Source organism: Taurulus bubalis, assembly GCF_910589615.1.
Source record: "Taurulus bubalis genome assembly, chromosome: 4".
Lineage (NCBI taxonomy): Eukaryota > Metazoa > Chordata > Actinopteri > Perciformes > Cottidae > Taurulus > Taurulus bubalis.
Window position 1 is genome coordinate 15195607 of NC_136592.1, and position 15755 is coordinate 15211361.

Consider the following 15755-nt stretch of genomic DNA (forward strand, 5'->3'; position numbering starts at 1 on the left):
AATAAGAGGGAAGGGTGTCTATAGTGTCGGTTTAGATGTAAGCCGACACACACAAATGTTGAAGTTACTTAAATATGGGTAGCCTTCAAAATAAGGACAAGAGCACATTTATAAAGCATGTGATTGATAAAGTGCAGGTGCAGGGAAACTCAAAGCCAGATCTTGCATTTAGTTCTGAACACGATAGTTTGCTCGAGTAGATTTAAGTAGGCTATCTGAGACTGGTGAAGTTTAGGATCCAGTCTAGTGGAGAGCATATATGTCTTTTGAGAGCAACAGGAGAGGCAGCTGAATATATTCTCTTTACATATGTGCACTAATTTATGGGCTAATTATAAGGAGGAAACTCTGCAGGTCACTGTATATTTTCATTAGCCCTGATTTGCTCAAGATTACATTCCATATCATAATTAGCAAGGCCTGCATTTCAAAAATGGTTCTTACGTTTCTCACTCCCATTGTATTGAAAAAACTTGAATCACCTGCCTGTAAAGCTTTCTTGAATACACGCTGCTAAAGTCAACGCACTCCGTCAAGAATACAGTTACCCCTGGTTTTATTCTTCACTAAATTAGGGAAAGAACGCGTGATTGAATAAAACGGATGGGAGACTATTCTTCCCCTGAAATACAGTGCAGTAGGTTTTCAATGTGCCAGTTCATTCACTGATCCTCCAGGACAGGGGGTGGCGTTGCGGCATTTAAAAACGACCAAAATAAAGACACGAAGAAGAAACAGGAAAACGGTTTGCGCTCGCGCACGGTTCAGTGTATGGGAGGTAAAATGGCGACGGGTGCCATTTCCACGGAGTCAAAGAAAATATCAGATTTAAGAGTTGTTGATCTAAAATCCGAGCTCAAACGAAGGAATTTGGACACTTCTGGTGTAAAGAGCGTTCTTCTCGCAAGACTGAGACAGGTAACTAGACGAATAAGCAAAGTCCGAGAAAAGGTGACCGAGCTGGGGAATGCGATACAGAGCTGCTAAAGCTAACGTTAGCTAACGTTGTGAACGGATTCCTGCAAACATTAAGTTAGCGTTATGTTAACTGCTAAACAAATGTAAATGCCCACTGACTCTGTTTAGCTTTGGCAATGTGACTACAGCCTATAAACCGCTGCACACACTCATATATACCTACAAGGGGAAGGTTAACACACGTTGGAATGGATCCTGAGAGGAAACGATAGTGTAAGTTAGCAGTGAAGTGAGGGGCCACAACACACAAGAAAGGCCCATGTAGGCTGTCGGTTCCTCCAAACAACGTGAATCTCCTCAGCGCTACGATGTCAAGTTGACCATTTAGCGTGAATGTTCTTTTAACATTAACAGATTGCACGCGATAGACTTCAGCCGTTAAGGAAGTGTCTTTAACGTAACCTAATTGTTGACTGTGGAGGAACTTGCACTTGCGCGTTTAATAACGTCTGCAGCTTTGTGTTTCGACTTTAAGTTGTTAGCATGATCACGATTAACTAGTGTTTTGTTCATTCTAGGTATGAATACATGTTTTCCATATTTATCAATGCCTATTATTTAATTGAAATAGACTGTCTTGATGATGGGATGCCAAAATGTGCTTCGTTGGAAAGTTAGACTGAACATATTTTGGGGGTTAAAAATAACAATCACATTGTATTATATATTCGTATGATTAGCAGAGTGAACATTTTTTTAAATATTGCAATTGGCCGAAATGTTTTAAGTTGAATTTTAGGTATTATAAAATTCCCAATTATGTTTAAATAGTGTTGTGGTTTGAATTCATTGAATTGTTAGTATCAAATCCCTCCATTGACTCTAGATTGTTTTGGTTTAGATTTAATACATTTTAGGTTACAGGTATGACAGACTGAAAATGTAGCCATAGTAACACATCTTTGGATGCTAATGTCATAGTCACTATCAAAAGCCATTCACAAGAGAACCTCACATGTTTTACTTTTACACATCAATTTGGTCAAAGCTTTTGCTGCCTGATAAGGCAGAAACGATACACTATTGAGTGGTGCCGTTTTTATTGGTCATCACTTCCCTTCACAAGACTGATGTGATTGAACAAACAAGCAAAACATGACCACGATTGAAACTAATTTGGATAAATTATGTAATCTTTTATGATATCTAGCGCACAGTTTATTCTGTCTTCCTGGCAGATGAGTTTGCAATTGACTAGACAATTGGTGATGTACAAAACCAGAATGGACAAAGATATTGTGTTTTGGGTAAACAATATTTGAAACAGTTTCTTTTTTTAATTAAATCTGTTTATAGGCTCTTGAGGATGAAGATGGTGACACAGAAAATATTCAAATCCAGCTTTCAACTGATGCATCAAATCGGAAAGGTGGGAAAGCAAAAGGTAATCTTGCATTTGATTTAGTCCATGGCATAGGGTGGCTATGTAGCAGTGTTTTATTTATTAATTTTCTTTAAATATATTTGACCTATTAGGGAAAAAAGTGGATTCCGATGCGGACACAACAGGGGAGGAAGATGTGCTCTCTAAGGTGATTGGCATAGATTTCTGTTGCATAAATAGATGGATACTTTATTTATCCCTAAGGGGAAATTAGTGTGTGTGTGTGTGTGTGTATGTATGTATGTATGTATGTATATGTGTGTGTGTGTGTGTATATATATATATTTATTTATTTCTCTGTTGCTGTTTTGTAGAGATCAACCGATGCCATTTTCTTTTTAACATAAAACAGTTAAGATACTTCTAATACTGAACATGCTTAGATATATTCAACACTAACTGAATGCAAAACCATAAACTCAATTCACACTGTGTGTGTGGTTAGTGTCTGGAAATAAACTTTGGAAAGTCTGTTTCACATACTTATAACAACCTTTTTGGTGCTGTAACTAAACAGTTGTGAACTTACCTCAGTGTTTTCTTTTCTAGGAAACTGAAGAATATGAATCGGAAAAAGGTATGTATAATATGCTGGCGCGCTAATTCCCAACGCTAACGTTTGGTTGTTTCGCCTTTACAGCTTGCATTTATGATAAGACCTCCTAATAGAATGCATAACCAACATCTCAAGGTAATTGATGCTTCTGCTAGCTACTGCACTATATAGGTCACAGTGTGCTAAAAAACAGCATCACAGATATGCTTAGAGACCAATTCTGTTTTTTTTCTGTGGGTTTCCATTGCCTATGGCATTCAACTTCCCACATTCCCCAGGGAAACAAAAAGTCATGGTTCACAAACAAGCTGACATTTTATTATGTCCAATGAATTGTAAGAAGCAACAACTCGTAGAACTCAAGGATCATTGCACTTTCCTGTTGACATTTTAATCGCCGAAAGTGGACAGACAAAGGACAAGGACAAGTGCAATTGGCAGGTCTGAATACTTCGCTACCCTCACCTCGGGAATCAGACACCTTATTACAGGTTGTATCAGGTGAGATGGCCTGAGAATGAAGCTAGGATTTGGGTAGCTCAAGGACCACTAGACTCCTCCACTTTGTCAAGATGCTGAAGCCTCGAGTCAGGAGACAACTGAAAGGTCAAGAGACTTCATGCATTGCAAGCAACAGCCATCAAATTGGCCATATTCCTGCCAGCTGACCGCAGCCCCCTGCATGATGTGGGCAGTGAAGAGATGTGACTTGCACCATGGCCTAGGATTGGAAGGACAGACCGTTGTGACCAAAGGGACAGACTTGTTCTACACGGTTGGGCACAGTTGACGAGACACATTAACAAAGCTGGTTGGTTTTGATGATGAAAGATATTTTTTCAGAGTGCTTTAAAAACCTACTGATAAGACACTGATATTGATTATTGAAGAAATATTGGAAGATATTTAAATGACTACATGGACTGATCAGCTGGGGATGTATTTTGCACAATGGAAGAAAACCTGAAGGATGAACTGATGATTTGAACTTTGTCACAATATTCCTTCCTGGAGAACTGCCTCACATTGTAAGAAGCGTCTGGAATTGCACGTTTAGTATAAAGTATGACTCGAGTACTTAACGTGTGTCAAGAAAGGAAGAGCACTGAATCATCCCCCGTTTTCAGTGAAGAATGTGTGTTTTGTGTCTTCCTGTGGTGTCTACGCCCTCGATGACCATTAACACTAAATGTGCTTTCTATTCTACTTTTTAGGTCAAGTAACGTGCAACATGTCAATGCTAAAAAATGTGTTTTGCCATGTTTATCCTTGTTAAATCCCTCAGATGTAACTGATACAGATGATGGTACTCGTGAAAAGTCTAAGCCTGCACCCTGTGAGGACAGCCTTGCTCAGCCTGAGGCTGAGGCACTGGCCGAGGCTGAACCAGAGTCCGGAGCTGTGGCGGCTGAGACGGATTCAGAGCCTGAGCCAGAGATGGATGCTGAGCCAGAGATTGATGCTGAGTCCGAGGCAGAGGTGGATGCTGAGTCTGAGGCCGACCCAGAGGTGGATGATGATGATGATGATGATGATGATGCCGACGCCGCCGACCACCCAGAGGTGGACGATGATGATGATGATGACGACGATGATGATGATGATGATGATGAAGCCGCCGACCCAGAAGTGGAAGATGAAGACGCCGACCCAGAGCTGCATGGGGAGGCTGAGGCAGGGCTGGAGATCAAACTGGCTGAGATCGATGCTGAAACCATGTATTCCTCTAAAGAAGCCGAGGACGATCACCTATCCGTCTCAATCCCAAATGAAGATGCCATCACCCTAGATGTTGATGCTGATGATCTCCTGGAAACAGGTAAACATGTGAAACTTCCAGATCCAGAGGCCGAGAAGGGCACTGATGAGCCAGGGGCCTCTGCTGAGACGGTCCCAGATGATGACATGACGGTGGAAGAGACCGAGGGCCACAAAGATGGTAAGAAAGATGATGGGTCCAGGAGTGATCCCACGAAGAAAGACGGCAGAGAGGTCCTGAAGAAAGCTGAAATGGGAGACAAAGAAAAGGATTCTGGGAAGAAAGGCCCCTGCGCTACTGGGGCATCAGGTCAAGCAAAGAGGTTTGTCTTTCTATGTCAGTTATTCAAGTCCAGCTCACTAAGAACACAACATTGTGGGTAGCCTCAAGATTTTTTTTGCCATATGGGAAATGTTCACTGGTGTACCTAATCCTGCCAATTACTACTGAGTTATTTTGAAGTTGGTTAACTTTTGATATTAACCAGCAGCTGAGAAAACACCTTATTTTGTTACTTTGACCTTTGCAGCAATTTTAAAGCCATTTCCAGTTTCTACAAAAGGCATTGTAAAAGAGCTTTAGTGTTCGTGATTTTTTTTTTTTTTTTTCTTCCGGTCAAATGATTCGCTGTGAAGTTGAACAAACCTCCGAAGATTTCATTGGTCCAGGGAATAAATTGGCTGTCAACCTGACCCATCTCACCACTGGAAAAGCAATGAAGCCTTTGAGACATTGGTTCAGAGCCACACCTTGCCCACAGGATTTTTTTTTTCTGAACAGTATAAAATATGTTTTTATCCCGCTAGATGTATGCCTATCACTTTACATCTGGTTATATTTAAGTTCACTCATTTTGTTTGTTGTTACAACATTTGCTTTGTAGCTCTTCAAGAGACAGAGATGGAAAGGATGCAAAAGATGAAAAGGGTAAGAATTATGTCTGTTAGAAATATAAAATCCAAACTAATTTAATTCAACTTGATGCAATATTTTTCATTCCCAATGACTGCCGAATGTGTTTTGGAAAACCTCTTTATCAGGAGTCGTCAGCAGTAGCGGCAACAGCAGCTCTTCTCGTAACATATGGGTGAGCGGCCTGTCTTCAAACACCAAAGCAGCTGTCCTAAAGAACCTGTTTGGCAAATATGGAAAGGTAATTAACGTGCAGTTTTTTTCTGCTTTTGAATACATCTGCAACTATCACTTTTACTATATGTCTAGTGTCATAGAAATTTTTTTTTAAATTTTCTTCCAACAGGTTTTGAGTGCCAAGGTGGTTACAAATGCTCGCAGTCCTGGTTCAAAGTGTTACGGCTTGGTGACGATGTCGTCCAGTACAGAGGTGACACGGTGTGTCTCCCACCTGGACTGCACAGAGCTCCACGGACAGCAGATATATGTTGAAAGGGTAAGTTAGGAAGCAGATGTCAAAATGTTTTTTAAGCCAGATTGGTCTAATGCGATCTTTTTTCATTTATGGAAAAAATGTATCCCTGTGTCATTTGTATGTTACTGCTTCCATTTCAGGCCAAAAGTGATCCGTTCAAAAAGGAAAGCTCAAAGAAAGATGATGAGGACAAGGCAAATTCCACCAAATCAAGTGATAAGCGCAGTTCTACGGGGATAAAACTGGCCAACAAGTGGGTGACAGAAGGAAACTATATATATATATAATTACTTCTGTGTTGATTTGAAAGCATTTATCATTTGGTTCTCTTTATGTTCAGAGCACAGCAATCTTACAAAAAAGAGGATAAGAAATTGGATAAACTCTCAGAAAAGGACAAAGATTTGTCCAAGAAACCGGAGGTCAGAAGTGGGAAATCTGAGTCGGTTTCCTCTAACTCGGGGCAAGATTCTTTGAAGAAAGATGACAGAAAGCATGGACGTAGGTTTTATTCACACCTCTCTGATTTGGAGAATATGCAAGTAGATATGTCTGTCTTCTCTGACTATTAATTGAAACTTTTTCTTCTAGGGATGAAGAGCCCAGTCATTTTACATCATGCCAAAGGAGACTCTAATTTTGGCAAAATGAGACCTTTTAGAAGGGGACGGTATTTTGATAAAGTAAGACCTTTATTTGTATTTAATTATATTTTTAAGCACATTTTGAATTTGCCACTAGACAATGTTAAATAAGTATTTTGAATATTTAAGACTCTTATAATAAAACGCTGATATTTTTTCTTTTCTTTTTTTCCAGCCGTTCGTCAACATGAATATTCAAAGGAGGCCAAAATGGTTAATTCCTCCTGAAGAGGTGAAAAACTTGATCATGCAGCTTAGTACTGTCTTTTAACATGTTTGACCTTTTTTGAGCATTTAAAAAAAAAACTTGAATTTCTTTTTTTCCTCTTCCAGTTAGAGATGATGAGATTCAAACCGCGACCTTTCATGAACAAGGGGGAAGACAATGACATCCTGCCTTTTGAAAAGATGAAGGAGCAAAGGATGCGTGAACGGGTGGCTCGTATCGACCGCGTTCGTAGAGCCGTAGAGTTGCGCAGGTAGTCTGCTATAGCTCACTGTTTGTAATGCATTATTCTACATGTTTTCATTGTCTTAAAGTTCTAAGAGGAGGGATGTTTTTTGCTTTTAGGCGGCGGGAAATTGCTGAACAAGAACGCAGGGAGCGTGAGTGCGTCCGTCTGTTACGGGAGCGTGAAGAGCGGGAGAACCTTCTCCGGGAGCGCCAGAGACTTGAGATGGAAAGACAAAAACTGGAGAGGGAGCGCTTGGAGAGGGAGAGGCTTGAGAGAGAGAGAATCCGCATCGAGCAGGTAGAGAGAGCCAGCCATGCTGCCATGAACAGTCATTGGGGCTGCTGTAGGGTAACAGGGTGCCAGGAGACCAAAGACCAGCAAACTACGTGCCTCTTGATGGATCATTAATGCATGAAATCTATCCAGATGTCAAGGAGTAAATTAGTTTTCCTTGTAACGGATTAAATGTAACTCTGGACGTGAAAAACTCAGGCCATGTATTTATATAGATTTTTATATATACATCCAGATTTAAAGGCTAAACTGTCCTAAACATTCACAACTGAAATGAATGATCAATCTTTTTTTATTGAACAGCGACAGTCAAGGAAGGACAAAGGGGATAGACAGCTGTGTGCAAAAGCAAGAATACGTTGGCTTGATATTAGATGGCTTGTTTTTATAGGCATCCAAATTGTTTTTAGAAAGTTGTTAAAGCCACTCAGACTGATATTCCTACTGCTTGTAATTGTATAATGATATTCAGGTTTCTCAGTATTTCTAATGATGCAATTTTAATACATCTTTCAGGAGCGACGTAAAGAAGCAGACCGCATGACACGTGAACGTGAGGAGCTGCGAAGGCAGCAGGAGCAGCTCCGTTATGAGCAAGAAAAGAGAAACAACCTCAAAAGGGGCCGTGAAGTGGAACACGGGTATATACACAATTTAAATATTTTTCCCTCAGCAGTTTAATGGTGTAACTATGACCCAAGTTGTTTCTTATGGAGAAAACCAACAACATTGTAGTTCTTCCCGTTTATTGTAGCCTCGTGGTTTTGCTGCTCAATGGCAGTAATGGAGGTTTTACTACGAGACATTTAAATCAACCCATAGACCCTTTAACCCTCGTGTTGTCTTGGGGTCAAAATGACCCATCAACACACATACATATACACTCGTACACGGGTCATTTTGACCCCAAGACAACACGAGGGTTAAAGCAAACCCAATGTTGTGGTTAAAGGTTCTCTATACAATGTCTTAAAAAAAGCAGCAAACAACAATTTGCTTTGTAAAGATATCGTGGAATAACGTCTTGAGTAGAGAATGATGTCGCTCTCCCTGTGTAGAGGCAATAGATATGATTTGAATGAGGTATGCTATATTTAATGTTTCAGCCGGAGAGATGATACTTATTGGAATGGCAACAAGAAGATGCAGTCTGAGTCTGATGCCCGTTTGAACCAGGGCTCAAACTATAACCGACAGCAGAACCGCTTCTCAAACTTCACTCCCAGGGAGAGGGGCCGGTTTCCGGAGGCTGCTGCCGAGCAGCCCAACACGTACGACAGGTACCGGTGACGAAAATATAGGAATTGAGGTAGTCCATTGTGGCAACAATATTGGTCACAAGAAGATATGTTGACATGTCGCATTAGGTAGACAACATGTGTCATTCAAAAACTAGATTTACTACCTCAAGTTGCCAAATAGTCATGGTACTCTTCCTTGTTTGTCCAAAATGTCATCACCTCATCATTTTATCAACCTCTGGTGAAACTATACATTTAATGTTGCACGGTTTATCGATACTAAAAAGATACCGCGGTAGCTGTACGTTAAAAATGATACAATGTTGCATATTTTTTGTATTGATACTTCATTAAAATAACGCGCGATCAGAGCTCGCCACTGTTCCGCTCCCTGTCATGCTGCCTGCACACATTGACTGCATGGAGGCGGGGCTCAAGGAGGTGGGCCTGCCCAGCGCACGCATGCACACACGCACAGCACTCACTCACAGCAAGTGATCAGGGGAGACATGGCCTCCAGTGCAGGAGCTCTTGCCGACCATCCTCGACTTGTTGGAAAAAAAGATACCAGAAGTGAAATATGGAAATACTTTGGCTACATTGCAGACTGAAGGAAAGCCCTCTGAAACACAGAGATCCGTTTGCAAAACCCGTTTCAAAGCCACACAGACAAAGGGAGGCAAAGCACCTTTCAGACAGACACCAAACAATAGGTGTGCGTGCGCGCCAAACAGCATCCCGTCATGCTCGTATTTATGTATACGATATCAGACCTAGGTATAAAATGCACGGCCTGCCACTGGACTAATCCCATTTTGGTCTTTTGTTGCAAGACGTAACCGGTTTGACGGTGAGCCAGAGGCAAAGAAGAGTCGCCCTGCTCCTCACAGGGAGAGCTCTGGCTTTGAACGCTACCCTAAGAGCTTTGAAACAGTCCGCAGAGCTGAGCCACCTCCTCCTCGCGCCGATCTCCGGGACACTGACCGCCGGGACAGAGATGAGAGGCGGCCTGTGCCCATGCATGATCGCCCTATGGGAGCCAGAACGACGATGCCTGGCATGTCGCACAACCGCTCACCCAGGGATGGAGGGCATGCATGGAAGACCGATGGCGGCATGAACTCCAACAAGGGAGATATACGGTGAAACATATTATGAGTGAATAATAATCATCAGTTGACTGTCTCTCCTAACAGTAAATGCTAATTAATTTGGTTTTAAATCTCTCACCTGCAGTAATGCTGGGATGACCAGAGGACCCATGCGCATGCGTGCAGAGCGGCCAGGCAGAGATGGTCCAGGCCCAGTACTCAGAGGAGGCACCTCAGCCAACCGCGGAAGGAGCAGCTTTAATGATCGAGACGGAGGGCGACCCATGGGGATGAGTAATCAGGTCAGCCTACCTTCAGGCTAAAACTCTGTTTATACTAGCTGTAGTGAAGCCGGAGCAAGGCATGCGCCAGAAAATGGGTTCGTCACGGCCTGCGCGTCTGCAAGTGGTAGTGGTGCTTGGTCATGCACGTCGGAATTTCTGTAACTTTGCACATGCGGTCACGTGTCACAAATAGTTTACTGATTTTTAAAAACACTATTTACACCTCCTAGGGATAATACAAAAGGCCATTTTGCTTTAAAATGCTTTAGAAACAGGAGGTCTTGATCTTCAACCTTCGTTTCTTTATAATGAATGCAATACAGGGCTTGTATGAAGGCAATACAGTAGTCAATGAATATGAGTTTTTCCACAATGTTAATAAACCTCAAACCTGAATATTTAAGACAGTAAAAAGTGATGTTTCTACTTTCTTAGGAGAATGTGTGTGTGCACAGTTATTGGGTAACTATTAGTGTGCAGACAAGTGTGCACACAATTCCAAATAATTTTCAAATTAAATAAACTGTTAATAACATTTTAATAAAATTTAAAATATAGCCTTATGATGTGAATGATATGCTTCAGCAGTCTTCATTTTTGCAGAACCAGAAGTTGCTCTTCATATCTGTGACGGCTGGCTTTCGCAGCACATTTGGAGTTGCTTGTCAGTGACAGGACAGACCTTCCCTGCATCTGGAGCCCATCGTCCTCTCTTGAAAAATCCCACCGGCTTTCTCACGAGCGTTATATGTTTTGTCTTTAGATATCGCTTTAGCTTTGAAGCCTTCAGTGCTGCGTTAGCTAGCGAGGCTAGCGTTAAGCCACACTCAGGGCTCCGCCTCGTTAACTCCGTTCGCAAAACTCTACTTTGTGAAGTCAGGATTATACTTGCACACACATTTAGACGTTTGGCATGGTGTTCGGCAGTACTTTCGTCTTCATTATTTCGTTTTAAATACTACACTCGCACTCAGTCTCTCGCTCTCTACAATTCAAGCGAATTTGAATCTGATGCCAATCTTCTGTCTCTGCAGCCATTCAGCTCTGGCCGCCAAGTCGTGGTGGAGCGTCACAGCCGGGATCAGGGACTGAGGAAGGAGTGGCACGGTGGATCAAGCTCCCAGAGTGGGGGCTTCAGTGATAGTCGCAGAATGGGAGACAGCCGGGGGAGCATGATGGCTCCTTCGAGGTATGCCAAACTTACAAACCGTGATTACTGAATAGTAATGACCCCTTTTCTCACACGTCTTACATTTGGGCTTTGTTTGTTTTTGTGCAGTCACTCTTCTTCTGGAATGAACCGTATTGTACAGATCACCAACAACTCCATCCCCAGTGGTGGCAACGTGGGTGGATTCAAGCCCTTCAAAGGAACGCCACGGCAGTTTTAGCTGCATCCAAATTCTGCCACTTTAAAGCACCTGCAAATTTAAAGACTTTTCTGAACTCTTTATTTTTAGAATATCGGCTGTTATAGGTGGCACATTTGTAACCATGAAGTTGATAACACTGTTTTATTTTGTATAGACAAAGTGTTGAACTTGATGTGGGGTTTTCCTGAAAGTTCTGCTGTTACCATTGAAGAACCCTGTGCATACGTTTGACTTAACATTTAGGAAGATATTGTGCAGCCCCAGGTCTTTGTAACAACAAGGTTTCAAGTGCTGTTATGAACATCTCCTGAGTATTGTATGTATATTTTCAATAGCATAGTGTCACACTCTGTAGTCCTGTGTAATGTTTCATTTTAGTGTATTATAGAGTGCATTCAATGTCAGGGATCATTCACTCATTTGGATTTTTTCTCTATGAGGAAACAGATGACATAGGAGTATTTTTTTCTTTCTTTTCTTTTGAAAAGTCATACTCTGTGTGGATGTCCTATTTTGTAAAAAGTAGTTGGATTTGCTAAAACCATGTCAAACTGTAATCTATCATAAAACTCCCTAGGCCATGAGTTGAGACAGGCTTTTGTGTTTGAAATAAAATGTGACATTAAAATCTGTTAATGCAGAGCATTCAGTGGTGTTAGAGTCCCTGAAAGGACCCTCGCACTTAATTAGATTTGCTTATTGTTATTCCAAGTATTCTACAAATTCGATTCCATTTTGTAAATCGCCTGATGTTGGGACACACTTTGTACTTTGACAGCTCGCAGCATGAAATCTGCATGTTCATTTAAAAAGACAAAAGGTTGACACTTTAGTAGCGCAGGCAGTTTAGTCACAGCTCACCATCTTTTAAGCGCCGTATTGCTTTCCCCCGTTTCAATTATACGTTTTAATTTAAGAACTGTTAAGAATTTCTTTTTAGTTGGACCAACAAATCCAGGTCTGCACTGCATGGGTTATCACACATAATTTACCTAAACGCCTGTAGCAAACAGTGTTTGATAAAGCTTAAATTAAAGTAAACTGATGAGCAGAATTATATTTGCTGATTGTTGTAGCCTCATTGTCTCTCCTCCGGTCAAGGCCAGATTAATCTGGTAAAAATGTTCCGATGTGATTTGCTGACCCCCACCCAATCGTTGTCACTGAAGTGTATGCTTAATCCATTTCTTGGAGGATTCATCTGATCAAACATATCAGATTGTTAAAGTTATTAGAGATCATTACAAACGACAAGACAACTGTTGATCTTAGTCTTTTATTATCCTGGTACTTCTAATCAGGTTGAATGTCCCTCGTCTATAAGGCATTTTTATTTATATATGACCAAATAATGTATGTGGCCTTTCACATCAGTCACATAATGTATATGGTGATATATCACCATATATAGATATATCACCATATACATTATGTGACTGATGTGAAAGGCCACATAATTATTTGGTCATTTATGTAAATAGATGAACATTGAAAACACAAATGAGTAACCTCCCATAGTCACAAACACCTTCCTTTTGCTTGTATGTTTCATGTGAAATATAAACATAATGGGCCATACAGTGGAAATTATGTTCTCAGGGTAGTTAATATTTTTACTCTGCCTAACTTTTCAGTTCACACTATACATGCACCACAAAGTATAAACTAGGAGTTTGACATTGCATTAAAGAAACCGTCTCCCTTTAGATTGTTCAGCACTCTGTGTCTCATACAGCAAGAATGAACATTTCCCTCTGCCACACATGACACACACTAGCCTTAGCAAGCAGCCTTTCCCTTTTTTGTAAAAGCTATTAGTATTTCTAGAAATGTGTGTAGTTAAATGATGGACTCTGGTCTGTAAAAATAAATTAGGGGTGCACATACAACATTTTTTGCTGATTGAGTCGAGTACCAGTGTTGGCTACACAAACTTTCTTTGTAGAAAAACTGCTTCTGTTCCACTCAAATGACATCTATGTTTTGTTGTAACTCACATCTTCCTTGTCATCTATGAGATGTGTGCTGGTACTCAGGCCTTTGTACTGGTAGCCTTTTGTCTGGTATGTGTGTACCACTAACCTGAATATATCAAATTGCAGCAAGTTCTATTGAAGTGGTACTTTTTTTACAAAAGTACTTTCATTTTAAGCCCAAAAATGCAACAGCCCTTTTATACTTTTACAAATTAATATTCAGCTGGTTTAAGATACCACTACCATGTTGAGATAATTCTTTTGGCCATTTTTTTTTCAGTTTTCAAAAAGGTACCCAAAGGACAACAGCACTCTGTATGTTCTGTATAAAATGAGGTATGTTTCTCTTCTGTTAGTGCATATCAATGTAACAGTGCAAAACCAATTACAACGACTATTTGTTCAACGACCACCTTGTCAAAACACTACTTTTACAGCATTTACCCCACCATCACTTTTACAAGGCATACAATAAAAACCACTTTGAGACACTGAACACACAATCCTTCTGATCAATTAGTCTTCGGAACGAGGATGAAACTAACACATTACAACAAAATATCAAATTCTGATAGTAATGGCTAGGGATAGCAAGCTAATGCAGTAGTACATCTGAAATAATAAGTCACTCTTCAGTCATACCAACACACTCATACAAACACCAAGTTAAAATGTTTATCTTCAAACTGACCGACGTGAAGTTACATTTCTTAAAACTTCCCCTGGAATGTTTAATCAGCATGTTCACTTAACGGGCCAAGATATAAATGAGGTGAAACTCAGAAAAGACAGATTAAAGAATAAATAAAAAAATGGCACAATGATGCCGAAAGCTTCCCCTCTGCCTTTATGCATTCACCTTGTGAGTATGTGTTATTTACTTAAGCTGCATGGGGAAAAAAATGCTAAGGAGTCAGTGAAAGGTTTACATAATTAACAATGTTTCTTAACCTTGTTTTTATTGTTTCTATCAGGTAGTCCAGGTTAACACAAAATTAGTAGCTTAATTCATATTTTTAGAGTGTAAAGTTCAACAATGAGGGTCTTAAATAATATTGTGTTCTTCAAATTGTCAAAATAGTTGTTGTGTTTATACATAAGCAGATACTTAAAGTTGTAATGGAGAAAGTGACTACAGGCCAAGGAACCGTGCCAATACATAAAAGACACTGGAGGATATGTCCCTTTGCTTAAGGCCTGAGAGCATTTCTGATGTTCATGTGAAAAATGCGTGGATTGTCTCGTTCTAGTAACACGCCCGGTTCCTTTTGTCCTATAAAATGTTGAAATGTTGTAAGGCGTTATATATATTTACAAAACATAGACTTGTTAGGGCCGAACAAACATGGAGCTCAAACTCCAGCCATCACATGAAGCCCATAAGGGTTCCCACACAGTAGGTAGCCTGCTGTAATCGTCCTGTTCAGTTGGTTCTCACTGAACACTATAATGGAGACCGTTTTACAAGCACTGCAAAGACCTTCTATGACAACCGTCTCCCTCAGTCTGCAACAGAAGGCTTGAGTCAAGACATCCACTTGGAATGTATAGATAGAAAAGTTTCTCTGGAGGCAGTCCCATGGTACAATAATGGCACACACCACTAGCTAAATCCATTATAAGAATGCATCAGGTAAATATGTACATCATGTGTTTGCTCGCTGCAATGAAATGTGCACAAGTTAATAGGTGATACCACAGAATTTAGAAAATATATCTTATGGTCCAGGACAGTTCAATAGGTGAACTTTCATTATTAGGCCTTATTTCCAACAAACTGATTAATCTTGCCCTCTGAATTTGACATTTGTGAATTTTTACTCAAAAGAGAGCTAGAGAAAAACTTAACTGGGAGAATTGTGGAGAACAAGGGAGAAACTATCAACTCAACACAGCTACTGCATGAAATGAGTCGCGTTACCAACATTGTAATTGGAGTTGAAACTCATTTTGTAAATCTCGGTGTCACAGAATTGGGGGTTTCAGGTTTGTGGCAAATACCAGTTCATGTTAACCAATATTAATTTAACTCTCATAGTTTTGAAGAATAATACATGCAAATTACGGAATTCTGCAGTATTTCCTTTCAAAACCTGACTGCAGTGGAACTTCCACATCCAGAACCAAACAGAGGAGATTATGATAGTGCGTGCGTGCGTGCACACACACATGCACGCACACGCACACGCACTGCAGTTTATCAGGAAGCTGCAAGAAGAGACTGAGAAAGAAAGGGCCTTTCAGAACTAGCATGAACTCTAAACCGGGTGTGATCTAGTACACACTGAATCTGCTCAAAGATAATTGTGTCTCACACATAAACAACTTCAGAT

General features: G+C 40.6%; 1 protein-coding gene across 2 annotated transcripts; it reads left to right on the forward strand.

Moving 5' to 3' along the window:
• Window positions 1-780: 780 nt before the first annotated feature.
• On the forward strand, window positions 781-12477 carry sltm (SAFB-like, transcription modulator; the record flags this gene model as incomplete). 2 transcript variants are annotated; one of them, XM_079217265.1, is made up of 20 exons in its annotated part: window positions 781-918; window positions 2275-2362; window positions 2455-2510; window positions 2912-2939; window positions 4204-4999; window positions 5561-5604; window positions 5718-5830; window positions 5936-6085; window positions 6205-6317; window positions 6405-6565; window positions 6656-6747; window positions 6884-6940; window positions 7042-7187; window positions 7280-7460; window positions 7974-8098; window positions 8564-8737; window positions 9532-9840; window positions 9935-10091; window positions 11108-11262; window positions 11353-12477. In XM_079217265.1, 20 exons carry the CDS (start codon window positions 784-786, stop codon window positions 11462-11464), a joined length of 3192 nt encoding a protein of 1063 aa, XP_079073391.1. In that variant the 3' UTR covers window positions 11465-12477. The 2 variants fall into 2 exon arrangements, with proteins under 2 accessions (XP_079073391.1, XP_079073390.1); XM_079217264.1 differs by having other exon boundaries at window positions 784-918; window positions 8564-8728.
• Window positions 12478-15755: the final 3278 nt, after the last annotated feature.